This window comes from Trypanosoma cruzi, genomic scaffold (assembly GCF_000209065.1).
Source record: "Trypanosoma cruzi strain CL Brener 1047053517145 genomic scaffold, whole genome shotgun sequence".
Taxonomy (NCBI): Eukaryota; Euglenozoa; class Kinetoplastea; order Trypanosomatida; family Trypanosomatidae; genus Trypanosoma; species Trypanosoma cruzi.
Window position 1 is genome coordinate 272,129 of NW_001849571.1, and position 24,264 is coordinate 296,392.

A 24,264-nucleotide genomic window follows, 5' to 3' on the forward strand; every position below is an offset into this window, starting at 1 on the left:
GGGCCGTTTTCTCTTTTCCATGCTGGAGCCGATGGAGTGGCACGAGGGCACCGGCTGCAGGCTGCCTGCCAGCACGTGTGAGCAGCGGATCCATGCACACACAGACGCTCATCGCAAGAGCGTGTGCGATCACAGTGGCCTTTTTCGGCGTGCTTTTGTGGGCGTCAACCCGTCGAAGAATGTGTGAAGCAAACGGCTGACTGCACACGAGGAAAATAAGTGCGTGCACTGTGCCGTGTTTTAGCGTCGATGGCAGAGCAGCAGGAAGCCCGTGCTGGCAACTGAGATGTTTGCGTCGCGAGGGATGTCGGTGTTGATTTTGGATTTTCGAGGGTGAAGCGATTTTGCTGCTGCCCGTGTGTGTGGCCACTCCGGCAAAGGGCGGACACAAAAGGGAGGGATGCAGGCGCTGCGTGTGTGCGTGTGCAGGTGCCATGCAACAACGCCACAGCAAACGTGCTGCGACTCGGTGACCCTTACATCGCTGTGGTCCTCACGAACAGCCCAGGCACGGCCCACGCCGATGCACTTAGTGGACGGAGTGAGGCATCTTTTGAGGCGCAGCAGGGAACAGGATGTGTTGACGCAGCCACGACGTGCATGGAGTGTCACGATGGCACAGTCGGCTGTGGCTGGTGGAATATTTACTTCTCGGAGGCAACAGAGAGAGGGTGAGAGAGCTGCTCCTGCTGCTGCTGGCGTCTTTGCTGCCTTTTGTTGCCTCCCATGCCGATTATTGTCTGTCCGCTGATCATGGGTGGTGTGCCTCCACTAGTGACGTCGTCTGCAGGCATTTCACAGCACCAGTGAAACACACATCACGTCGCATGCTTTGGCTGTGGATATGGTGTCGTGAATGCAGCCGGCATTATTTTGCCCGACTCCTTTTCACTGCTTTTGGACGAAAAATAGATGCGTCGCCGCCCGAGTCATTCACTGCAGCTCCGTGTGTTGTACTGCCAGCACAAGACTCTCCTGTTGTATGACGCCTGGCTGACAGTCCAACACCACTGCGTTGGGACATGCAAGGATGTGGACTGCCGCTCACGGTGTTGGGCACCGCTGTTTGGATGCGGCGGCCACACGAGCGGATGTATTGTGGCACAATCAAATGCGTGAAATACGCGGAATCACAGCGGCTGCAATAATATCAGCGGTGTGGCACCACGGAATGTGTGAGGGGGTGATGCATCATGAATCACAGTGGGCGGCATGCGAGGGAAGTGCACCGCGACGGAGCGTCACCCCGCCCTCAGCCTGCAGGGGAATGTACGCCCACAAAATATATGGACGAGACACCACCAAACACACATGCCCTTCCATGCACCAATAAATAGGAGCGAAGGTGCGTTCTGGTGCGTGGGAGTCCACTCACATATTTTCATTCCCACCGCAATAAACGGTGAGGAATCAGGTGCCACAGCAACGAAAGGAAAAACAAAAGCATCTATTGCAGCACTTTACCAGCGAAAGGCAGGAACAACACAAACCGAATTGTTGGTTGCACCAACACAAGAAACATTCACGGGAGAAAAAAAAACATAATTGTGCACCCTGCAGGAATCCCCAACACACGACCCAGGCATGAAGGTTTGCCCTCCGCAAAAACAAAAAAACATATGCGGACATCTGCCAACATTAAACAGAAACACAAATAAATGGTTGCTTGCTTTATTCCATTCCTTGCGAGCATTTTTAGTTGTGCTACTGCTGCTGCTGCGGTGGTGGCCGGGCCTGCATGAAGTGGTGTGCGTTGGATATGAACGAAGGCCAAACACAACTGAATTATTTTGTGATGAATATTGGCTGCACTTTCCGTGGACCAACAATCCACGTGGTGTGCGGGGATCTCCTTTTTTATTGTTACTTTGTTTTGTGCTGCTGTGGGCGCTGCACCTCCTCTTGTGTGTGTGCGTACCCTCCGTGAGGAGTGCCGACACGACGGACCGCTCTCGCCGTATGTGCATGCGGTGGAGACTTGTGTGCCGCTCCTGTTTGCTTATCCCTCTTCCATCTGTGTGTTGTTGTTGCGGCAGGGCTGTGTGGTGTGTGTGCCTGCTGCCGTGGATTGGAGTGTGTTTCGTGCGTGGTGTGCGGCGTACGGTGCATGCCTGGCTGCTGCCCTCTCATGTGGTGTGCCCTCTGTGTGTGTGTCTGCCGCACCTCTCGTCTCCCCTGTTGCTCTCCATGTCCCTCACTGTGCAGATCAGCTCCACACCACTGAACGACCACACTCACGATGATGACGACGTGCCGTCTGCTGTGCGCCCTGTTGGTGCTCGCCCTGTGCTGCCGCCCGTCCGTGTGCGGGACAGCAAATGATATTCAATTGTCAAAAAAATCCAGTATGCCGCCCACACCACCAAAGAATCCTGAGGGTAAACCCGATGACGGTCAGGATTCAGTGGAAAAACCCGTTTCGACACAGCGACCAGGTAAGGTCATTGTGGGAGTGGAACCAGTTGTGTCGTCTACTAAGCAGGGAGTTACAAGTGCGTCTGATCAGTCAGGGAAAGATGGTGAGAACACCAATCTGATAGGTTCAAAGGTTAATTCCGGTAATTCGGTGGTACGTAATTCAGAAAATAATACGGAATTGTCAGAACCTAATGAAGAGGTTAAGTTACAGATACCAAATACAACTACGACCACTACGACAAAGGCACCCACTACAACTACGACTACGACCACTACGACCACCACTGCGCCAGAGGCACCAAGTACTACAACCACAGAGGCGCCAACCACGACGACCACCCGCGCACCGTCGCGTCTTCGCAGGATCGACGGCAGCCTCAGCAGCTCTGCGTGGGTGTGTGCCCCGCTGCTGCTCGCCGCATCCGCGCTGGCGTACACCACTCTGTGCTGAAGAAATGTGCGTGCTGTGCGTGACAGCACTCAAAGCCACGGGGACATGTGTACGTCTACTTTGGTCCGATTTATAAAGTAAGAGTAATTATGATGATTGTTTTTTTGCTTTGCTTGCTTCCGCTGCCGTGCTGTGTGTTCCGCGTTGTGCCCCACATTCGTCATGTTGAACGCATCCCAGACACACTCATATGCATGCGCACTGGAGCCCTGGTTAGTTTTTTTAATTATTGTTTTTTTATTGCTTTTTAAACTTCTGGTTTGCGGGGCGGTGTGCGAGCTCTGCAATCGTACTGATTCCATCTGTTTCATGGTGTGTGCGCTGCTGCAGCTGGGGTGCTGCCATTTGTTACTGGATGGGCTGCTAGTGTTTTTTACTGTGCATTGTTTTTTGCTGCCTTCACTCTGCGTTGACGTGTTGTTAGTTTGTGCTGAAGGCTACACGCAAGTGAAAGGAGTAATGGCGATGATGATGACTGGCCGTGTGCTGCTGGTGTGTGCCCTCTGCGTGCTGTGGTGCAGTGCCGGCTGTAGGTGTGACGAGGAGGAGGATACGGCACTTGTTGGGGATTTACCTGCTAATTCTGAGAGTGGTTCTGGAGGTCCCGAAAAAGACACCGATCATACGGTGCCTGGTGGAGCGGAAAACCCTTCTGCACAGCAATCACAGCTGAATAAGGTTAGGGGTTCGCCAGCCGGGATATCGTCATTGGAAGCTCCCTCAGAGGTTGAATCAAAAAAAAAGCAGACGCAATCCGACCCCGAACATACGGATTTACTGTCACCTTCAAAATCATCGGGAGAACAGCGGCAAGATGGAACACCCGAAGGTCCACCAGAGGAACCGGAGACTTCACCCAATCAGGAGTACAATAAGGATGTATCAATTGTAAATCAACAGAATATTGATCCGCCATCTCCTTCAGGTAACGACGATGTCGTCAGCCATAATAGTGGGGAGCGCACAGAAGATACTCCAAGCAGTACTGAAATTATTGATGCCGCACCGTCAGAAGAAGGAGAAAAACGTGAAAATGTCACTCCTTCCTTGGAACAACCCTTGGAAACTTCCACAGCCGCACCGGCCATTACCACTCAAACAAGTTCCACGACACCGACTGACGTTGGTGAGAGCAACACCGTCAAAATGAGTGAGGCATCACCCAAATCAACAGGAACTAGTCAAACAGATCATACGACGACAAAGATTGCCAACAGTGACGGCAGCACCGCGGTCTCCCACACCACCTCCCCTCTTTTGCTTCTTCTTGTTGTTGCGTGTGCGGCTGCTGCTGCGGTGGTGGCCGCGTGAGAGTGAGTGAGAGAGAGCCGTGCACCGCCCGCACACACACTCGTCCTTCTCTCTCTCTCTGTGTGTCCCCTTGCATGGACTCTCGCCCTCACCTCATCCCACGAAGCACACACATAATGTGCCCATTGTATATATTGCATGCACACCCATGCAGGCCCGTTGGTGCTCTCTTTTGCAGCACACGCACCGCTGCCGTCCTGCCTGGCTGCATGGGCGGAGCACCGTAACTGTTTTTGTTTTTTGCTTCCGTTGCATTGAGTGGGCGACCTCTCTCTCTCTCTCTCCCTGTGTGTGTGTTTTGCTTTACGGGAGCAATGAGAGTGTGTGCGCTGGTCGTCCCACGCTTCGGCTTTTTCTTTTTTTCTTTTCATTGTTTTACTTGTGTTGTGGTTGAGAGCACCGATTCTGCTTTTTTGATTTGCGGCATGCTTTGACTGCATATGACTGAATATTTCTTTTTGTTTTCACATCGTTTATCCTGCTGAGGAAGTGGCAGCTACTCGTATTCTTGTAAAGCCACCGCGTTTTTTCTTCCAAATAAGCCATGCGGCAGTTGATGCACGTCACCCACAGTTGACTGCAGCGGTTTTGGTGCTGCCTGTGATGATGCCTGTGACGCGATTGCCAGCGGGTGCTTCGTTGTCACTCTGGTGTATTCTTTTTTCCTTCACAATGTGGTGCGTACCGACGGTGCGTGGGCGTCTCTGGTGATAGTGAGGCACGTGCGCCTCAAAGCGCAGGAGATGCGTTGCAGGTGTAGCACGTCGTTTTAAATAGCCAATGGGCGTCTGTCCCCGTGAAGGCGACAACAACGGCCCGGATGGCAGCAGGAGGCACTGCGGCTTTGTTTTGTGTTGCACGGCGGCTTTATTTAACAGTGCATTTGATGTTAATTTTGTGGGACTTTTGTGGGGGAAGGAGGGAGGTTGAGGGCATGAGGACTGAATTCATTTGAGTGGCTGCGTTCCGTTGAGTTGCGGCCAGTCGTTGCACTCTTTTTGGTGTTTGGCAGCCCGTCTCTTTTGTTTACTTCCCACTGCAGCACGTGGATAACACTGATCCGAATAACATTTGTTTGACGGCGTGTGAGCTGCTGCCGTGCGTGGTGCATGGAATATGTGATTGTGTGGGGAGGTGCATTGGAGTGACGAATACTTCTGTTTGGCGTGTCGCGGTGTGTCGGAATGATGTTCGGATGACATGTGAAGGGTGTTGTTTGTGATTTTTGTGTCTTCTCTGGTGGAGCCGACATGTGTGCGGGGATTGTGGCATTGCTGGCTGACAGCTCCACGTCACTTTTCGGCATTCCTGGATGTGCTGAGGAATGACGGCTGGCGACCAGCGTGTTGGTGCTGCCGGTGGGAATAAGTGCATCGGGAATGGGCCGTTTTCTCTTTTCCATGCTGGAGCCGATGGAGTGGCACGAGGGCACCGGCTGCAGGCTGCCTGCCAGCACGTGTGAGCAGCGGATCCATGCACACACCGACGCTCATTGCAAGAGCGTGTGCGATCACAGTGGCCTTTTGTGGCGTGCCTTTGTGGGCGTCAGCTCATCGAAGAATGTGTGAAGCAAAAGGCTGACTGCACACGAGGAAAATAAGTGCGTGCACTGTGCCGTGTTTTAGCGTCGATGGCAGAGCGGCAGGAAGCCCGTGCTGGCAACTGAGATCTTTGCGTCGCGAGGGATGTCGGTGTTGATTTTGGATCGTCGAGGGTGAAGCGATTTTGCTGCTGCCCGTGTGTGTGACCACTCCGGCAGAGGGCGGACACAAAAGGGAGGGATGCAGGCGCTGCGTGCGTGTGCAGGTGCCATGCGACAACGCCACAGCAAACGTGCTGCGACTCGGTGACCCTTACATCGTTGTGGTCCTCACGAACAGCCCAGGCACGGCCCACACCGATGCACTTAGTGGACGGAGTGAGGCATCTTTCGAGGCGCAGCAGGGAACAGGATGTGTGGACGCAGCCACGACGTGCATGGAGCGTCACGATTGCACAGTCGGCTGTGGCTGGCGGAATATTTACTTCTCGGAGGCAACAGAGAGAGAGAGAGAGAGCTGCTCCTGCTGCTGGCGTCGTTGCTGCCTTTTGTGGCCTCCCATGCCGATTATTGTCTGTCCGCTGATCATGGGTGGTGTGCCTCCACTAGTGACGTCGTCTGCAGGCATTTCACAGCACCAGTGAAACACACATCGCGTCGCATGCTTTGGCTGTGGATATGGTGTCGTGAATGCAGCCGGCATTATTTTGCCCGACTCCTTTTCACTGCTTTGCGACAAATAGATGCGTCCCCGCCCGAGTCGTTCACTGCAGCTCCGTGTGCTGTGCTGCCAGCACAAGACTCTCCTGTTGTCTGACGCCTGGCTGACAGTCAAACACCACTGCGTTGGGACATGCTAGGATGTGGACTGCCGCTCACGGTGTTGGGCACCGCTGTTTGGATGCGGCGGCCACACGAGCGGATGTATTGTGGCACAATCAAATGCGTGAAATACGCGGAATCACAGCGGCTGCAATAATATCAACGGTGTGGCACCACGGAGTATGTGTGAGGGGGTGATGCATGATGAATCACAGTGGGTGGCATGCGAGGGAAGTGCACCGCGACGGAGCGTCACCCCGCCCTCAGCCTGCAGGGGAATGTACACCCACAAAATATATGGACGAGACACCACCAAACACACATGCCCTTCCATGCACCAATAAATAGGAGCGAAGGTGCGCTCTGGTGTGTGGGAGTCCATTCACATATTTTCATTCCCACCGCAATAAACGGTGAGGAATCAGGTGCCACAGCAACGAAAAGAGGGAAACAAACATCTATTGCAGCACTTTACCAGCGAAAGGCAGGAACAACACAAACCGAATTGTTGGCTGCACCAACACAAGCAACATTCACAGGAGGAAAAAAAAACATAATTGTGCACCCTGCAGGAATCCCCAACACACGACCCAGGCATGAAGGTTTGCCCTCCGCAAAGCAAAAACAAAAAAAGAACATATGCGGACATCGGCCAACATTAAACAGAAACACAAATAAATGGTTGCTTGCTTTATTCCATTCCTTACGCCCATATTTTTTTGGTTGTGCTGCTGCGATGGCCGTGCTTGCATGAAGTGGTGTGCACTTAATATGAACGAAGGCCAAAGGTAACTGAATTATTTTGTGATGAATATTGGCTGCACTTCCCGTGGACCAACAATCCACGTGGTGTGCGTGGATCTCCTCCTTTTTTATTGTTACTTTGCTTTCGTGTTGCTGTGTGCGCTGCACCTTCTCTTGTGTGTGTGCGTACCCTCCGTGAGGGGTGCCGTCACGACGGACCGCTCTCGCCGTGTGTACATGCGGTGGAGCCTTGTGTGCCGCTCCTGTTTGCTTCTCCCTCTTCCATCTGTGTGTTGGTGTTGCGGCAGGGCTGTGTGTGTGTGTGCCTGCTGCCGTGGATTGGAGTGTGTTTCGTGCGTGGTGTGCGGCGTACGGTGCATGCCTGGCTGCTGCCCTCTCCTCATGTGGTGTGCCCTCTGTGTGTGTCTGCCGCACCTCTCGTCTCCCCTGTTGCTCTCCATGTCCCTCACTGTGCAGATCAGCTCCACACCACTGAACGACCACACTCACGATGACGACGTGCCGTCTGCTGTGCGCCCTGTTGGTGCTCGCCCTGTGCTGCTGCCCGTCCGTATGCGCGTCAGCGACTCCGGAGAAGCCTAAAGTTGATTTAATTGGCCCCGATCCATCGCCTTCTAGAACAGTAGTACAAGAGACACTACAGGCGACCAGTCAGTCAGGACCGCAAGGTCTAAAGCCCGTTTTGGACCAGGATAGAGTTAACGGTGAAAAACGAGTTTTGACAGATCAGGATCCTCAAACAGATAACGCTCACAATCCGGTAAACAGAGAAGGTACGGACGATGATACAGGGCTACAAAGTCTCAGCGATGTTTCCGCAAAACAAGCACATGAAGAAGCCGAAGGTCATGCCAAGAAAACCACGACGGCCACTATAACAAAGTCGCCGGAGGATGACAGGAATTCTAAGCCTGAAGCCGATACAAATGCCACCAGTCCAATGCCCTCTGCGCCAGTGATCAAGCCGTCTGAAGCTTCTGCTCACACGACCATGACGACTACAACGCAAGCACCAACCACAACGACAACGACGACGACCATCACAACGACTACGGAGGCGCCAACCACGACGACCACCCGCGCACCGTCACATCTTCGCGAAGTCGACGGCAGCCTCAGCAGCTCTGCGTGGGTGTGTGCCCCGCTGCTGCTTGCCGCATCCGCGCTGGCGTACACCGCTGTGGGCTGAAGAATTGTGTGTGTGTGGGCTGTGCGTGCCAGCACTCAACCGCGGGACTTGTGTGCGTGTGTTCTGCTGCGATGTATAAAGTAAGAGTAATTATGATGATTGTGTTTTGCTTTATTTGCTTCCGCTGCCCTGCTGTGTGCTCCGCGTTGTGGCTCCCTGTATCCGTCACGTGGAACGCATCGCGGACACACTCATATGCATGCGCACTGGAGCCATACTGTGAAGCTCCTTTTTTTTTTTTTTTTTTACTTTATTGCTGTTTGTCTATTAGTGTTTTTTAATTGTTTTTTTTTTTTTGCAGACTAATTGCTGCGGGGCTGCGTGCGTTTTTTGCCCTTCCACTGTTTTCAACTGCCTCCTGGTGCGTGCATTGCCATTTGTCGCTGTGCGCGGCTGTGTGACGTGTCTCTCCTTTTTGCTCTCTGTTGACGGGGAGTTAGTTTGTGCTGAAGGCTACACGCAAGTGACAGGAGTGATGGCGATGATGATGGCTGGCCGTGTGCTGCTGCTGGTGTGTGCCCTCTGCGTGCTGTGGTGCGGTGCCGGATGGGTTTATGCGAAAGATCTTGACAACAATGCACAGGAAGGCTGTGTGACTTCGGGAGAGTTGAGTACGAATTGCTCTCATATGCCGAGGGGATGTAATAAACCTGCGCTCATGATGCCTTTGCGTTCTGTTTTGTCTGTCGCTGCTGTTGAGGCCTCAAATGAGCAAGAAGATTCTAAAGTCAACACTGGTTCGGATTTAACTTCGGGTGATCGCTCTGATACTGTTTCCGGCACTCTTGGCGGGACTGGTGTTGTTGATGGCAGTAAAGTTGATGGCAGTGAACCTCTACGTTTGGCTGTGGTGCCTCCTGATAACAGTGTTGGTGCTCCTCCCCCTCCTTCCCCCGACGCTGATAAGGAGCATGATGATTCACTGCTTCCCAAGGTTGTGCCATCCTCTGATAAGAATAATCCTTCAGAAAAAATTGTGCATTCAGAAACAGCATTGCCTGCAGGGACTGCATTGCTCAACGATGAGGCAAGTAAAGAATCATTACCCACAGTAAAACCAGCGCCCAATTCTCAAGAATCAACAGGTACGGTGAAGACTACGGAACGGGTTTCAGAAGAAAACCCCGATGTGTTACAGGGACCAGATACGGTCAATGCGGGACAGAGTAGGAAAAAAACCGATACGGAAATAAAGCCACATACGACAACAGCCACAACTGCGACAAAAGCACCAACCACGACGACGACGACGACAACTACAACTACGACCACTACCACTGCGCCAGAGCCACCAAGTACTACAACCACCACAAATGCACCAACCACGACGACCACCCGCGCACCGTCACGACTTCGCGAAATGGACGGCAGCCTCAGCAGCTCTGCGTGGGTGTGTGCCCCGCTGCTGCTCGCCGCATCCGCGCTGGCGTACACCGCTGTGAACTAAAGAATTGTGTGTGGGCTGTGCGTGCCAGCACTCAGCCACGGGGATTTTTGTGCGTGTCTACTGTGGTCCGATGTAAATAAATAAGAGAAAATAATGATTGTGTTTTGCTTTACTTGCTTCCGCTGCCGTGCTTTGTGCTTCGCGTTTTTGCTATCTGTATCCGTCACGTTGGACGCATCCCAGACACACTTATGCATGGCACGCACACAACTTTTTGCGTGGACGCATTTTTGTGTGCTGGTGTATGCACACTGGAGCCAAACTCTGCAGTTGCTTTTTTTTTACTTTTTTGTTGCTTCTTTACTCGTGTTTTTAATTGTTTGTTTTTCTTGCTGATTGATTGCTTTAGGGCGGTGTGTGTTTGTGTGTGTTGCCTTTTACTGATTCCAACTGTCTCATGGTGTGTTTGTTGCTGCTGGTGGGCTGGCATTTGTCGCTGTGCGGTGGTTGTGTGACATGTCTCTCCTTTTTGCTTTCACTCTGCGTTGACGAGGAGTTAGTTTGTGCTGAAGGCTACACGCAAGTGACAGGAGTAATGGCGATGATGATGACTGGCCGTGTGCTGCTGGTGTGTGCCCTCTGCGTGCTGTGGTGCGGTGTCGGCGGCGGTTTTTGTGAGGAAGCTTTGGAGGAGGCACCTCTTGTTGGTTCATCTCTTGATTCTACAGGTGTTGGAGTTTCCGAAAATGCTACCGGCCACACGGTGCCTGGTGATGCAGGAGTCCTTTCCGCGGAGCAAAAACAACTGAACCCTTTGGGGGATCCGCCATTGCAAGCTGCTTTACAGACTGAATCACCAACAGAGCAGACACACTCCAGCCCCGAACATAAGGATTCACTGCCACCTTCAACACAATTGCAAGAAGAGCGGCAAGGTGGACCAGACGAAGGTATACTAGAGGAACCGGGGGCTTCACTCAGTCAAGAGGACAAGAAGCATACATCAATTGGAGATCAACAGCGTAATGATCCGCCACCTGCTTCAAGTAACAACGATGTCGTCAGCAACAATAGTGAGGAGAGCACAGAAGATACTCCGAGCAGTACTGAAATTATTGATGCCGCACCGTCTGAAGAGGGCCAGGAAAATGAAAATGTCACTCCTTACTTGGAACAACCTCGGGAAACTTCCACGGCCGCACCGGCCATTGCCACTCAAACAATTTCCATGACACCGCCCGACCAAAGTGAGAGCAACACCGTCAAAATGAGTGAGGCATCACCCCAATCAACAGCAGCTACTCAAACAAATCATACGACGACGCCTGCCGAAAATGACGGCAGCACCGCGGTCTCCCACACCACCTCCCCTCTTTTGCTTCTTCTTCTTCCTGTTGCGTGTGCTTCTGCGGCTGCGGTGGTGGCCGCGTGAGAGTGAGTGAGAGAGAGCCGTGCACCGCCCGCACACACACTCGTCTTTCACCCACTCTCTGTGTGTGTGTCCCCTTGCATGGACTCTCGCCCTCACCTCATCCCACGAAGCACACACATAATGTGCCCATTGTATATATTGCATGCACACCCATGCAGGCCCGTTGGTGCTCTCTTTTGCACGACACGCACCGCTGCCGTCCTGCCTGGCTGCATGGGCGGAGCACCGTAACTGTTTCTGTTTTGTTTTTATTGCATTGAGTGGGCGACCTCTCTCTCTCTCTCCCTGTGTGTGTGTTTTGCTTTACGGGAGCAATGAGAGTGTGTGCGCTGGTCGTCCCACGCTTCGGCTTTTTGTTTTTTATTTTTTATTTTTTTTTACTTGTGTTGCGGTTGAGTGCACTCATTACCTTTTTTTTATCGATTGTTGGCCTGCTTTGACTGCGGACACATGACTTTTTATTTTTATTATTATTATTTTTTCCTTTGAGATATTGTCCGTGTTTCTTATTCTTTTCAAACCATGAAGTGTCTTCCATCACGTACAGCATGCGTCTGTTGATCCACGTCACTTCACGGTCTGCAGTGCTGCTGGTGCCTCTGGTTGCGATGATGCCTGTGATGTGTTGTGCATGCGGGTGCCTTGCTGTCACCCTGACGTACTCCTGCTCCTCTGACAAAGCGGTGCGTGCCGCCAGCGCGAGGTCGATCCCGGCTGTGCTGAGAGAATTCTCGTTTTGGATCTGAGGGTACGTCGCAGAAATGCATCGTCATTAGGAGGAATGGATGGGCGTCTATCTGCATCGATTTGTCGACATGGGACCTGGATGGTGCCAGGAAGTATTGCAGCTCAGAGCGGTAGTACGAAATGAATTCATTGTGTGATAATTGTGAATTTAACGATGACGTTTTTTTCTACTGAGGAAAAGGGAATTTTTCCTTTTGTTATACGTTGCGGTCACTATTCGTTGATAGGCTGAGGACTGTCCGTAGAAATGTGGCCAGTTTTTACGCCTAAACGGTGCTATCGTGCGAGAGGGGTTATCCCACAGCATGTGCGGCAGGGCCTCCCGTGGACCCTCAGGCGGCTCAGCGGCTGGTGGTGGTTGCCGTAGCGGAGTGGCTGAAGGGCTATGGCTGTCATTGGAGCTTGCAGAGTTGCGCTGTCCGTTTTTAGCCCGTTGATACGCTTGACATTTTTGGTAGTGACCTGCGCGTGAGGCACTTCTTGGGAATACGGTGGAGCTGTCGCAGAATCCAAATGCGATGCCTTTCTCAGCGATTGGAGTGCCAGGGTGGACACGTCGGGCGTGTACCTTCATACGATGGACGGACAAGAAGAGTCTGCTGCAGCTTGGGCAGGACGACGTTGACATGCCGCTCGTCGTTCTACGAGGAGGTGCCGTCGACACGCCAGGTGGAGGTTCCGGAGGAGGTCGGGGCGGTCCTGCTTCTTCAGTGTGAGAGGGACGGCACCACCGAGATAAAAAGTCACTTGCAATCTGCGTGGCGCGTGCCGGTCTGCCGAGGAGTGGACAGGAGGACGTCAACCAGCCGCTTGCTCTTCGGCAAGGAGTGGCGGTGCTCACGTCGGGAAGAGGTTCTGGCGGAGGCACAGCACAGACGCGGTCCCAGCAGTACCACAGCACAGCCGATCCCAGAGGGAAGGGACGTGGCGCCGCCATGCCTCGGGGTATCACAGGACTTGGGCTCGAGAGGGCACCAAACTGTTTCGCACGGACCACTAGCAGCATGGAGAAGCCACGGCGAAGGGCATGATTGCGGTCCTCCCGTTTGCAGAGCACTTCAGCACGGGGTGGACTGCCTCCTGCTGAGGCTGTTTGCGCGTTGCATGCTGGCTCCAAAACACACTCGGCATGCTCCATTCCGTCCGTCCAGATTCCTGTGGGACTGTTACGGCTGCCGCGCGGGATGGTGCCTTGCCGCTCACACGGTGCCTCGGTGCATCTCCAACCATGTGATTACGGTGGACAGGGGCGTTGCACACGCCGAGGTGGAAGCATCGCAGTCAGCTTCGCGCAGGACAACGGCATGTTTCCGTCGTGGCAGCATGCCTGTCTGTCGCGGAAGGCCGTCCTCCGTCTCTGCAGTGTGGAATGGCGGATGGTGGTCCGACTCCATGTAAACGGGTGGACGTCAAGTGGGAGACACGCAGTACGCGTTGCGCAATCACGTCGGGAAACGAGACGCTGCGGCCGCTAATCCACGCTGCCTGTGCCGGGTCGTCGGGCAGCTCACACTCCATGCCGGATGAGGTGGCGGCGAGGTCCTCTCCTGCCGTCGTGGATGGTGAGCGACCGTCCCGCAGCTCATGGTGTGAATTCGCGTCGCCCGCAATAGGCGCTGCAGGACCAGGGCGACGAATGGTGCTCGCAAAGTGAGCAGCGTGAGCAATTGCCGTGAAAGGCTGCAGAAGTTCACCACGTGCACTCTGGGGCTGGCCGGTGGGCGCACGCGGAAGGCAGTGCTCTCCAGGCAGTTGGGGCCACGAGCAACAGGCGCTCGCACGGCAAGGTGTGGCGCACCACGAGGGCACGCCACCGGCACGCCCACTGCAGGCCTGGTGGAAGGTCAGTGCAGCCAACGAGCCTCGTCGCTGGGGCACTCTGGTGCCTGCACTCCTGGAGAAGTACGATGCCTGGCCGCTGCTGCGCCAGTCGTGCTGCAGGGGCGATCCTGAAGGGCAAAGGCCCTGAAGTTCTGAGCTGCCAGATAACTACGAGGCCATCCTCATCGGGGCTGAGGCTCTTGCGGACACCACCGCAGCGGGTGATGCCGACGAAGCGAAAGCAATGAAACGACTGTGCGGTTCTGTCAGTCAAACTGCGGGCAAACCGCCTCGCCGCTCCACAACCGACAGAGCGTGGGACCTTCTCGAGGGGTGACGCCGTCGTGGTCCCCATCACGCTGGCAGCAATGCCCTGCTGCAATCACACCCACAGAGAGACAAGGAAGAGTGTGTGGATGTGTGCCGAGAGCACAGCGACTGTCACCGTCGGAAGAGGCCATCGTGGCACCGTCCGTCACGCGTCAGCACACACCGAGCAACGCACGCACACGGCAAAGCAAAAACAGAGGGCAGAGAAGAATGACCCCAAGAGCAGGCAACACTTTCTCGCATGGCGGACATCGTGCAGCCGCGTCAGCCGGCCACAAACTCAATGCAAAAGGCATCCCACACACATCCATCCAATGGCACCGTGATTCCCACCGCAGGCACACACGCAGCGGCCTCGCCATTTCAGCACGGGATGCAAGCCAACGTCCGGCGTCGCCAAGAGCATTCTTGCAGAGCACTGTGCAACTACTTTTGTGTGTGTGTGTGCTGGAGTAGCAGAAGAGAAGAGAAGCACAGGGAGGCACATCATCAACACAGCAAGAGGCAGAGCTGGATGGCAGCGATACATGCAGCACGGCCCCAACCTCAACAATCACGCACGGTGGCGGCAAACCACATCCATCGAATAAACAAAAGAATACAAAACACGGCGGCAGGGTGTGGCTGTGTGTGTGTGGCGCTGCGGGTGTCTGCCCGCCCTGGCAGCAAAGAAAGCAAAACAAGAGGGAAAGAAATGTGTGCTCCGCCCCACAGGCCCTCGTCGCACGCCCACACGTCACGGCTCCCTCAGCGCGCCGTTCGTCGCGGCCCCTCCTCATGCGTGCAGCAGGCGAGGCGCACAGGGCCGTCGTCATGAGCGTGTCGGTGGGTGTGCGAGTGGAGCAGTTGGGCGGGAAACACACGGCACCCCTCACAGGAAGAGTGCAGAAGAAACAATTAAAAGAGGGAAGAGTAGAAAAGAAAAAAAACGTCCATAGTGATTGCCCCCAAAAGCAAAAAAGAGAAGGGATGGGGGAGTGAGAAGGAAAAAAACATGAAAAAAGAAAAAAGTAAAACATAAAAAAAAAAAAAAAAAAACGCACAGCAATAAAAAAAAACAATTATAAAAAAAGCAAAAAAAAAAAAAGAAATCGCCTTAAGAAAAAAAGTTAGTTCCCCGGGAAAAGTAATTCTGTGCTGGGAAGCTCGCAAGTGTCCCACGCGGCAGCCAGTCACGCCTCACAGAGCGGCAAACCACCACAGTCCCAACAGAAGCAGAAGCGATGGCAACAGTCCGCTCCCACGCATGGTGCCGGCATCGCTGTTATTTTCTTGCGACACATTTCCGAGGCTGCTGCTGAGTGCCGTAGCATTTACTTCCCTGATCTGCGTATTAACCTCCTCCTCCTGCCCATTCGTTCCTCCTTCCCTTGTCTCCACCGTTGGGTCGCCATCAGCAGTAGAACCGCCACCCACATTTTTATGTCCATCAGAAGATGTTCCTGAAGCCGACTGCACTACGGACTCCTCTCCTGCTGAAGGAGTAGTTATAGTGGACACTGCTGTTGTGGATGCACCGCCACTGCCCGCACCACTGGTCCCCATCGATTGTCCCTGTTCCGTCAGATGTTTTCCGTCAGGAGTAGACAAAGTTCCGGTTTGCTGAGCATCTGCGGTAGCCGGAGAGGTGTTAGGATTAACGGAATCAGAAGAAACTGGTGAAGGCTCCGACGACTTATCCTTCAACAGTTGAATGGTGACTTTATTCGGGTTAAGGACGCCAATCACTTCGGAGCTCAACGGGCGGTTGTACAGCAGGACGTTCTTCACAGTCACAGGCGCGCCTTCTCGACTTTCTGTGTTCTCTGCGCTGCCTCCATCCCCTCCAATGTAGAAGTGTGAGATGCCTTTCGATTCCGTGTCTCCCAATTCACATTCTTCATTCCCCACACGCTGACCATCGACGTACGCGGTGCCATGGTTGCCGTTCCGTAGCAAAAGCACCACGTGGCGTTTTGTCTCCGGTCTCCCAATGCTTCTGAGCTCCTCGTTCGTTCTTTCACCGCACCGCAACTGCCACTTCTTTTCGCTGTCGTACGACAGTCCCAAGAATACAGAATTCCCTGCACCCTTCATCTGCACACCCATCACTGGAATAGTGTTATCTCCCTCCGGCACACCGTCGATGGACACCGTCGCCACAAGAGTGAAGTTGTAGTTCGCAAAGTGGTACAGCTGATTCTGCCCCTGACTGCCAACAGGCCACTCCGCCCACGCTCCATGGAAGGTCACGCCATCTTCCGCCTTTGCGGCCCCGGTTGCCTCTGTTAATTCCGTTCCTTTATTTACTGTGGCGTTCACTCCGAGGTACTCGTCCCTCCATGTGTCACCAGAGAAGCTGCCGGACAAAAAGCCAACCAGACCATCCGTGATCTTATCAGCGCTGCAGGCATTGTCAGCTGAGGGATCCTTCAGAGCAAGTGAAGTGGTGCACAGCTTGGAGACAATTTCGTCCACTTTCTTCCACGTCTTCAGCACCTCCTTCACCTTCTCCAGCTGCGCAGTCAGACGCACAGACACCATACCGGATGGTTTCTCCCCTTCGCCCTTCTTCTTCTCGTACAGTGCAATCAACTCATTATTATCTCCACTTTTGTACAACAGGGAGCTGGCTGCAACCTCATCGTCTCCTTCCACGGATACCGGCCCAATATCAACAATGTGCGTATTGTCCGTCAGCCAAAGATGGAGTCTGCCCTTTTCTCCTTCCTTTTCTCCTTTATTGGCATACACCGGCAGAGTAACGAGCATCACATCCCTGTCCTCAATCTTCGCTGTGATGAAACCGCTCCTAACGGCCTTCTCGCTTCCGACCTTTTTGCTGCCCCACACGCGCGAGAGTGTCCCGAGAGCCTCCGTCCACGAATCTCCCTTGTCTCCGGACTCGTACACCCTGCGGCGGCCATCATCACACGCAGTCATCATCATGAGTTTTTTGTCCTTCCACTCCACGACGGAGGGATCGCTGCAGCCATCGGCAGACATCCCCTTCGACAGCGTCCAACCCGCAGCATCCGAGGAGCGTATGATCAGCGAAACGGTCTTTCCATCCTCTTCTGCGTCCTTTTTCTCCTTCTTTCCCTTCTTCGTGCCTTCCAGCGGAAACACAAGCGTACCGTCCTCCATCTTAACGCCCGATCCACCGCTGCCAACCAGTCGTTTCAAGGGTTCTTTTTGATTGTCTTTATGACTCCACGGGATAACGTAATTGTCACTCCAATAAATTCTGTTCTTTTCGCCATCCTTCTTACTGACGTTCCCTTTCACCAGCATGAGTCCCCAGTCGGCTGCCTGATCAGCAGCGTTAAGTGTCCAACTGTAGTTTCCAGCAAGCATGTAAATATCACTTCCCTTCACAACTGTTGTCGGTCGGCTCACATGTACCCTCTTCACTCCTTGGGAGACAGCCTGATCTGCTATACGGCAGGCACGATTCGCGTTATCGGATGGACATTCCTCCAGCACTTGTGTCTTTACTGCAGTTGTATCCAACTCCCCTTTTAGGCTTTCTTGATCAGCCGATACCAGGAGCTCCGAGGCAATCCCAGTAAAGCCGTTCTTGCCGGCTTCCGTGCACTGCGCCTCGGCAACGGCAAACACTTCGCCATCCATCTCAACAAGACTGGGAACACGGAGCGAACTCACTGTTTCTCCATCTTTCACGTCTCTCCAAACATAACGTTCCTCCTTTGAAGATCCCGGAGCTGACGGCACGTCCTTACTGGATGCAGCTCCACCGGTGCCGCAGCACATCATCACGACGAGGAGAAGTAGCACCGCAGAGTAGAAGAGATGCCGGGACATGTTGGGCCTCTGCGGCTCACTCTCTCTTCCTTCCCTCCTGCCTCCGCTGGATCCGGTCACGCGGCGACGGTTGTGTGTGCGGGGTGCCTTCACTGCAGCAACACGTGAGAGCATATAAATATGTGTGTGTGGGCGGTGTGTGTGCTGCTGTTGGTCCTTTCAGAGTCTTCAAATTTCACGGTAGCGTTTAGCGCTTGTGTTCTTTCTTTCCTAGTGCATGAGTCAGTTATTAAAAGATAAACAAAAAACATGTCAAAAAAAGAGGGGAAAACCGTCACCCATGCAAAGTAAATGGCATCATCCGCATCGCAGTCGCTCCCAACAACAACAACTCACGCACACAGACACACGGAACAGGAGACGAAGGAACAGTGCACCGGAAACACACAGCGACCGTCACCACCAGCAGGAGTCACTGCGGGTGTGTCGTTATTCGCCACGCGTCAGCACACACCGAGAAACGCCCACACACAAATAGACCTGCGGAATGCGAAAGGGCACAGCCGCCCTTCGCACCACCGACGCACTGCCGCCATTCCTTTCACCGCTGTCTCCTCCAGCGCACCGACGCTGTCGCACATCACCCCGCACAGCCGAAGAATCCTCCGTCGGCAAAAATACTACAAGAAAGACACGTCGGCAGGTGCAGCTGTTGGACGGGAATCGATAGGCATTCTTCTCAGACACCATCAATGCCACACCATTCACTGGCTGCACGCCAGTACCACGCCCGCATCACGGGCAAAAAGGTCAGTTGCATACTCCCTCCCTCCTCGCAGAAACAGCCGCAGCCACAATCTTATGTGCGTGTGCACTCTCAGCGTTCACACCGCTCCACAGCGTAAGCGACATGGCGTGTGCGTATGTGCCTTTATGTTTGTCAGCGCCTATACTTGCGTGGCAGCTGTGCGCCACAAGAGATTCCAAAGAAAGCAACGGCAGAGAGAGGCAGATAGCACACACGCAAATTACTCATATCATTACACACAAACACACACACGCAGCCCGCGGAATGGGTGCACTCAACCACAAAACAATGAAAAACAAAACAAAAAGCCGAAGCGTGGGACGACCAGCGCACACACTCTCATTGCTCCCGTAAAGCAAAACACACACACAGGGAGAGAGAGAGAGAGGTCGCCCACTCAATGCAATAAAAACAAAACAGAAACAGTTACGGTGCTCCGCCCATGCAGCCAGGCAGGACGGCAGCGGTGCGTTTCGTGCAAAAGAGAGCACCAACGGGCCTGCATGGGTGTGCATGCAATATATACAATGGGCACATTATGTGTGTGCTTCGTGGGATGAGGTGAGGGCGAGAGTCCATGCAAGGGGACACACACAGAGAGAGAGAGAAGGACGAGTGTGTGTGCGGGCGGTGCACGGCTCTCTCTCCCTCACTCTCACGCGGCCACCACCGCAGCCGCAGCCGCACACGCAACAAGAAGAAGAAGCAAAAGAGGGGAGGTGGTGTGGGAGACCGCGGTGCTGCCGTCACTGTCGCCAGGCGTCGCCGTATCATTTGTTTGAACGGTGCTGAGTGTTAGTGCTGTTTGTGGTTGTGTATTATTGGCTGTAGGAGCAGGATTCGTATTATCAGGTTCAGGGTGTTTGTGTGTTTCTTTGTGATTAGTCCGTTGAGCGTTGTCGCCATCCTTACTCACCTCATTCTGCGCATCAGCACCGCCACTTGTAGAGATGGGTGAAGCTGTTGTTTCCTCTGAGCCGCTGGCAACTGCGTCCTTCACCGAATCCGATTTTGTTGTGCCCTTAGTGTTGTGCTCTGCTGCGTCACCCTTTGAAGGCTTTTCTTGTCCCACAAGCTCCTTTTGGGTTTCTGACGGTGACGTTTGTTTTTTTTTCTCTGTTGAAATTTGCAATTCTCTTGTTGCTGGGATTCCTTCTGTGGAATTTGTCGGTGACGGTGATGGTGGTGGTGATGGTGCTTCTTCGGAGTCTCTTTCTTCCTTTTGCCGAGTATGCGAGTCTGTTGTTGGTTGTTCTTGTTGAACTGGTTGCAATGGTGTTGGTTGTTGGTTGCTTGGAGGTCCTCCCGTCACTGCGGCCTTACGCTCGATCTCCCTTCCGGTTTCATCACCATTAACAATTTGATTCCCTGCTGCGTGTGGTTTAATAGAGGACTGAGTTTCTGCATTTGTTATTGACACTTCTTGTCTATCCAAGTTGGTTTGTGCGGGTGCTGGAGGTCGTGCTGATTGTGACTTAACACCTGTTTCTGGAGCATCCATGCTCACGGTGGATGTCGTACCTTTGCTGCCCTGCAAACCATCAGCACCAACGGGATTACTCGGTGAAGGCGTAGCGGCAGAAAAAGAATCAGACACCAAAAAATTAACAACACCTCCAGAAGAACTTCCACTGGGGCCAACAACACCACCAACAACAGCGTTATTGTCAGCTCCACCACTTTGACCAGCACCACCAGAACCGCCAGAAACACCTTGACTGCCACCAGACACAGGAGGTGATAGGGGCTTTAAATTGGGATTACTGAAGTTCTTTTCAGACTCTTCCTCGCTAGTCGGAACTCCAGCGGCAGTGACGGGCAACGTTGATCGCAATGGCAGCGCGAGCACAGTTTTAGCACATCCGCTGGGCATATGGAACCCATTCTCACCCAACACTCCCGACGCCATGCAGCCACCCACTGCGTTGTTCTCGAATTCTCTTGCATAAACCCATCCGGCACCGCACCACAGCACGCAGAGGGCACACACCAGCAGCACACGGCCAGTCATCACCATCGCCATCATCACTCCTGTCACTTGCGTGCAGCCTTCAGCACAAACTAACTCCCCGTCAACGCAGAGTGAAAGCAAAAGGAGAGACATGTCCGCTACACCACACACCGTCAGCGCACAAGAAAAAATAGCAAAACAACGAAAGTGCAAAAAAACGCACAACGCCCTAAAATATTTCAACAAAAAGAAAAACACACAAAACAATTAAAAAAAAACCCAAACAAATAGCAATAAAGCAAAACAGTAAAAACACAAAAAACAGAGAGCTGCAAAGAATGGCTCCAGTGTACATGCACCAGCACACAGAAATGCGTCCACGCAAACATTTGTGTGCGTGTCGTGCATCTGAGTGTGTCTGGGATGCGTTCAACGTGACGGATACAGGGAGCAGCAACGTGGGGCACACAGCAGAGCAGCGGAAGCAAGTAAAGCAAAACACAATCATTATTTCTTAATTAGTTACATCCAACCACAGTAGACGCACAAAAATCCCGTGGCTGAGTGATGGCACGCACAGCCCGCATACACCTCTTCAGCCCACAGTGGTGTACGCCAGCGCGGATGCGGCGAGCAGCAGCGGGGCACACACCCACGCAGAGCTGCTGAGGCTGCCGTCCATTTCGCGAAGACGTGACGGTGCGCGGGTAGTCGTCGTGGTTGGTGTCTCTGTGGTTGTAGTACTTGGTGCCTCTGGCGCAGTAGTGGACGTAATTGGCACTTTTGTGGTGGTGGTGGTCGTAGTGGTCGTCTGGGCAGAATCTTTGGCTTCCTCAGTTGCTTGTTCTGCAGCCGTACTCGTGCGGCTTTGTGACCCTGATGTACCATCCGTACCCTCGCTCTGCAAAGTACTGGTCGCGACACTTGAATGCGAATCCGGACCGTTCAAAGTTTGTTCATCTCTGGCAGTATCTTCCTGTTCCGAAGCGGGCACCGAACCTGACGGCCTCGCCTTACCTTTCCTCTCTTCTCCCTCTGATGGAGAGGAAGGGAGAGTGGTGACGGTTACATGTGTGTCATCCTCAGGCTTATGGTCAACGACTGGTGTTTTTGCTGTAATCACACTTTTCGTCGAAAGGTCTTCAGGCTTAGTATGCTTGTTACTGTCTTGTGGCTCTGTTGTAGTTGCCGTCGTCGTCTGGGAAGAAACTTGAGCCGGCGCATCCTGTGCAGCGTACACGTACGGGCAGCAGCACATGGCAAGCACCAACAGGGCGCACAGCAGACGGCACGTCGTCATCATCGTGGGTGTGGTCGTTCAGTGGTGTGGAGCTGATCTGCACAGTGAGGGACATGGAGAGCAACAGGGGAGACGAGAGTTGCGGCAGACACACACACAGAGGGCAAGCCACATGAGGAGAGGGCAGCAGCCAGGCATGCACCGTACGCCGCACACCACGCACGACACACACTCCAATCCACGGCAGCAGGCACACACACACACACAGCCCTGCCGCAACACCAACACACAGATGGAAGAGGGAGAAGCAAACAGGAGCGGCACACAAGGCTCCACCGCATGCACACACGGCGAGAGCGGTCCGTCGTGTCGGCACCCCTCACGGGGGGTACGCACACACACAAGAGGAGGTGCAGCACACACAGCTACACAAAAACAAAGTAACAATTAAAAAATGAGAGATCTCCGCACACCACGTGGATTGTTGGTCCACGGGAAGTGCAGCCAATATGCACCACAAAATAATTCAGTTACCTTTGGCCTTCGTTCATATTCAGCGCACACCACTTCATACAAACGTAACCACCGCAGCAGCAGCAGCCGCATACGTGACAATAAGACGCAAAGGATGGGAGGTGGTGTGGGAGGCCGCGGTGCTGCTGTCGCTATCGGCGGTGGTCGCTGTTCCTTTGTCATTGTTGGTGACTGATGTTGTTGTGAATTCTTCCGGCTGTTTGACTGGGAGTGATGTCAAAAAACAATTGTTTCCCCGGCAGTCATTTGATTCCTCTCCTGCCCCGTCGATTTCTCTGCTCGCCGCTGGAGTCGGCGGGACGCTGACAGGGCTGCCAGCACCATCTGACTGAAATTGTTCTGCTGTGTTCTCGTCCCCAGTCCCACTGCACCAGCTGCTGGGGGCGGTGCAGCAGTCATGCCAGAAGCACCAGCAATGGGCTGCGGTGCCGGCCGCATCAATCAATGGGTGTGTGTCCGCAAGCGACAGGAACTTGCATCGACAGGGACTTCTGCACCGACGCTCGGGGTGGGGGAACAGTGGCGACAAACAGAACAGCGCGTGCCACCTCGGAAAATCCGCAGGGCGTATTGGCGCGGGCTGGGTTACTACCGTGGCGACGGAAATGAATGACGGTGCGAGTGGCGTTCTCGTCGTGCGTCCCCTCCGGCCACTCCTCGCGGTAAAGCATTGCCCAATTACATTGGATTCCACCTGAGAGAACAATTAAAAATGTTCTTTCCTCTAAATGTATTGTACTCGCATGTGGCCGCGGCCGCCCGCAATGCCTCCAGCGGATACACCTGCGATGCACGGTCGACACATTCCACACCCACTCGTTGTGCGCCATCCAACACCATCTTTTCCTTGGAGCTATGAACAACACCGGGCACACACTCCTTTTCGGCCGTCCACGGCATGCGCCTGCGGTGAGGATCCGGAGAAATTCCCATTCCTTTTAGCCCAAAGTCATGGAGCTGACGCCGTTGCGCGCGTCCCGGCGAGGGCAACAACAGCTCGCCGCAGCACTCACGAATGCCCACCTGTTGATTCCTGTGCAAAAAAATAGACAATGGAGGGGAAAGCGTGCACAAATGCCCTGGCAAAAAAAGGCCAGCACCAGTGGATGAACACTGAAGCCGTGGGTGCATGCTCCACAAATGTCCTTCCTTTTTCAACCGCCCTCTTAGTTGCATGGAAATGGCCCGCAACCGCACACGCAAGAAACAAAGGTAAAATGCAAGCAGCGCAGCCGTTAAAACACACACACGCATCGTATGAAACGCTTCATGGAGAGAAACGGAATGCAGGAAGAAGCGCACACAATCCCCACAGACACCCGCAATCGTGTGTGGTTGCATCTGTCCCACTCTTTGGCCCTCGATGCATTCCTTTGCGTGTCTCGCCGTAAGTCCTACTGCCGTAAAGTGCCAATTCCCTGGACAAACACACCTCAGGACGCGACAGCGAGGTTTCCACAATGACCACCTCACGGCCATACCTTTTGGATATCTCATGGACCAAGCGCCTCTCGTTGCAGGCCACACCACCCAAAACAAGCAGCACAATGGGCTGAGGAGTTGTGAGGGCAATCGTCCCACCACCACCGCCACCCAGATCAGGATGATTCTCCCATTTGCCATCACACCCTTGAAATGGCTCGGCGTTGTTCCCTCATGCTCCACTGCTTTGACCACAACTCGCGCCATTTGTCCTCATCGCATGATCGCGCTGCACCGATGCCAACGACAGCCCAACCCGCAGCGTCCTATTCCTGCCCGCCGTCCCAGTAAG

General features: G+C 53.7%; 10 protein-coding genes across 10 annotated transcripts, besides 23 other annotated features; 6 read left to right on the forward strand and 4 right to left on the reverse strand.

Moving 5' to 3' along the window:
• Nucleotides 1-3,144: a sequence feature (areas not merged during assembly with more than two copies in the genome that could not be assigned to a particular haplotype).
• Tc00.1047053511603.20 (mucin TcMUCII, putative) lies at nucleotides 2,240-2,869 on the forward strand (the record flags this gene model as incomplete). The annotated part of the gene is made up of 1 exon (XM_815658.1): nucleotides 2,240-2,869. The coding sequence occupies one exon, from the start codon at nucleotides 2,240-2,242 to the stop codon at nucleotides 2,867-2,869; it is 630 nt and encodes a 209-aa protein (XP_820751.1).
• Nucleotides 2,639-2,757: a microsatellite.
• Nucleotides 3,145-4,775: a sequence feature (heterozygous, non-Esmeraldo-like haplotype).
• Nucleotides 3,329-4,180, forward strand: Tc00.1047053511603.30 (mucin-associated surface protein (MASP), putative; the record flags this gene model as incomplete). The annotated part of the gene is made up of 1 exon (XM_815659.1): nucleotides 3,329-4,180. One exon carries the CDS (start codon nucleotides 3,329-3,331, stop codon nucleotides 4,178-4,180), a length of 852 nt encoding a protein of 283 aa, XP_820752.1.
• Nucleotides 4,776-8,710: a sequence feature (areas not merged during assembly with more than two copies in the genome that could not be assigned to a particular haplotype).
• Nucleotides 6,766-7,296, forward strand: Tc00.1047053511603.40 (uncharacterized protein; the record flags this gene model as incomplete). The annotated part of the gene is made up of 1 exon (XM_815660.1): nucleotides 6,766-7,296. One exon carries the CDS (start codon nucleotides 6,766-6,768, stop codon nucleotides 7,294-7,296), a length of 531 nt encoding a protein of 176 aa, XP_820753.1.
• On the forward strand, nucleotides 7,798-8,496 carry Tc00.1047053511603.60 (mucin TcMUCII, putative; the record flags this gene model as incomplete). The annotated part of the gene is made up of 1 exon (XM_815661.1): nucleotides 7,798-8,496. The coding sequence occupies one exon, from the start codon at nucleotides 7,798-7,800 to the stop codon at nucleotides 8,494-8,496; it is 699 nt and encodes a 232-aa protein (XP_820754.1).
• Nucleotides 8,293-8,384: a microsatellite.
• Nucleotides 8,711-9,031: a sequence feature (haploid, non-Esmeraldo-like haplotype).
• Nucleotides 8,726-8,793: a sequence feature (T-rich).
• Tc00.1047053511603.70 (mucin TcMUCII, putative) lies at nucleotides 8,972-9,943 on the forward strand (the record flags this gene model as incomplete). The annotated part of the gene is made up of 1 exon (XM_815662.1): nucleotides 8,972-9,943. One exon carries the CDS (start codon nucleotides 8,972-8,974, stop codon nucleotides 9,941-9,943), a length of 972 nt encoding a protein of 323 aa, XP_820755.1.
• Nucleotides 9,032-9,950: a sequence feature (haploid, Esmeraldo-like haplotype).
• Nucleotides 9,734-9,765: a microsatellite.
• Nucleotides 9,951-12,039: a sequence feature (areas not merged during assembly with more than two copies in the genome that could not be assigned to a particular haplotype).
• Nucleotides 10,479-11,315, forward strand: Tc00.1047053511603.80 (mucin-associated surface protein (MASP), putative; the record flags this gene model as incomplete). Its single annotated transcript, XM_815663.1, has 1 exon — nucleotides 10,479-11,315. The coding sequence occupies one exon, from the start codon at nucleotides 10,479-10,481 to the stop codon at nucleotides 11,313-11,315; it is 837 nt and encodes a 278-aa protein (XP_820756.1).
• Nucleotides 11,672-11,695: a sequence feature (AT_rich).
• Nucleotides 11,771-11,797: a sequence feature (AT_rich).
• Nucleotides 12,040-12,145: a sequence feature (areas merged during assembly that could not be assigned to a particular haplotype. This can correspond to areas where the two haplotypes were merged or to regions with more than two copies in the genome that were merged during assembly.).
• Nucleotides 12,146-15,373: a sequence feature (areas not merged during assembly with more than two copies in the genome that could not be assigned to a particular haplotype).
• Nucleotides 15,200-15,304: a sequence feature (A-rich).
• Nucleotides 15,374-16,255: a sequence feature (heterozygous, non-Esmeraldo-like haplotype).
• Tc00.1047053511603.90 (trans-sialidase, putative) lies at nucleotides 15,393-18,131 on the reverse strand (the record flags this gene model as incomplete). The annotated part of the gene is made up of 1 exon (XM_815664.1): nucleotides 15,393-18,131. The coding sequence occupies one exon, from the start codon at nucleotides 18,129-18,131 to the stop codon at nucleotides 15,393-15,395; it is 2,739 nt and encodes a 912-aa protein (XP_820757.1).
• Nucleotides 16,256-18,123: a sequence feature (areas not merged during assembly with more than two copies in the genome that could not be assigned to a particular haplotype).
• Nucleotides 18,124-20,204: a sequence feature (heterozygous, Esmeraldo-like haplotype).
• Tc00.1047053511603.100 (mucin-associated surface protein (MASP), putative) lies at nucleotides 19,421-20,791 on the reverse strand (the record flags this gene model as incomplete). The annotated part of the gene is made up of 1 exon (XM_815665.1): nucleotides 19,421-20,791. One exon carries the CDS (start codon nucleotides 20,789-20,791, stop codon nucleotides 19,421-19,423), a length of 1,371 nt encoding a protein of 456 aa, XP_820758.1.
• Nucleotides 19,935-19,962: a microsatellite.
• Nucleotides 20,205-21,203: a sequence feature (areas merged during assembly that could not be assigned to a particular haplotype. This can correspond to areas where the two haplotypes were merged or to regions with more than two copies in the genome that were merged during assembly.).
• Nucleotides 20,958-21,037: a sequence feature (A-rich).
• Nucleotides 21,204-21,916: a sequence feature (heterozygous, non-Esmeraldo-like haplotype).
• Nucleotides 21,312-22,019, reverse strand: Tc00.1047053511603.110 (mucin TcMUCII, putative; the record flags this gene model as incomplete). Its single annotated transcript, XM_815666.1, has 1 exon — nucleotides 21,312-22,019. One exon carries the CDS (start codon nucleotides 22,017-22,019, stop codon nucleotides 21,312-21,314), a length of 708 nt encoding a protein of 235 aa, XP_820759.1.
• Nucleotides 21,917-24,264: part of a sequence feature (areas not merged during assembly with more than two copies in the genome that could not be assigned to a particular haplotype) that runs on past the window's edge.
• Tc00.1047053511603.130 (hypothetical protein, conserved) lies at nucleotides 23,169-24,179 on the reverse strand (the record flags this gene model as incomplete). Its single annotated transcript, XM_815667.1, has 1 exon — nucleotides 23,169-24,179. One exon carries the CDS (start codon nucleotides 24,177-24,179, stop codon nucleotides 23,169-23,171), a length of 1,011 nt encoding a protein of 336 aa, XP_820760.1.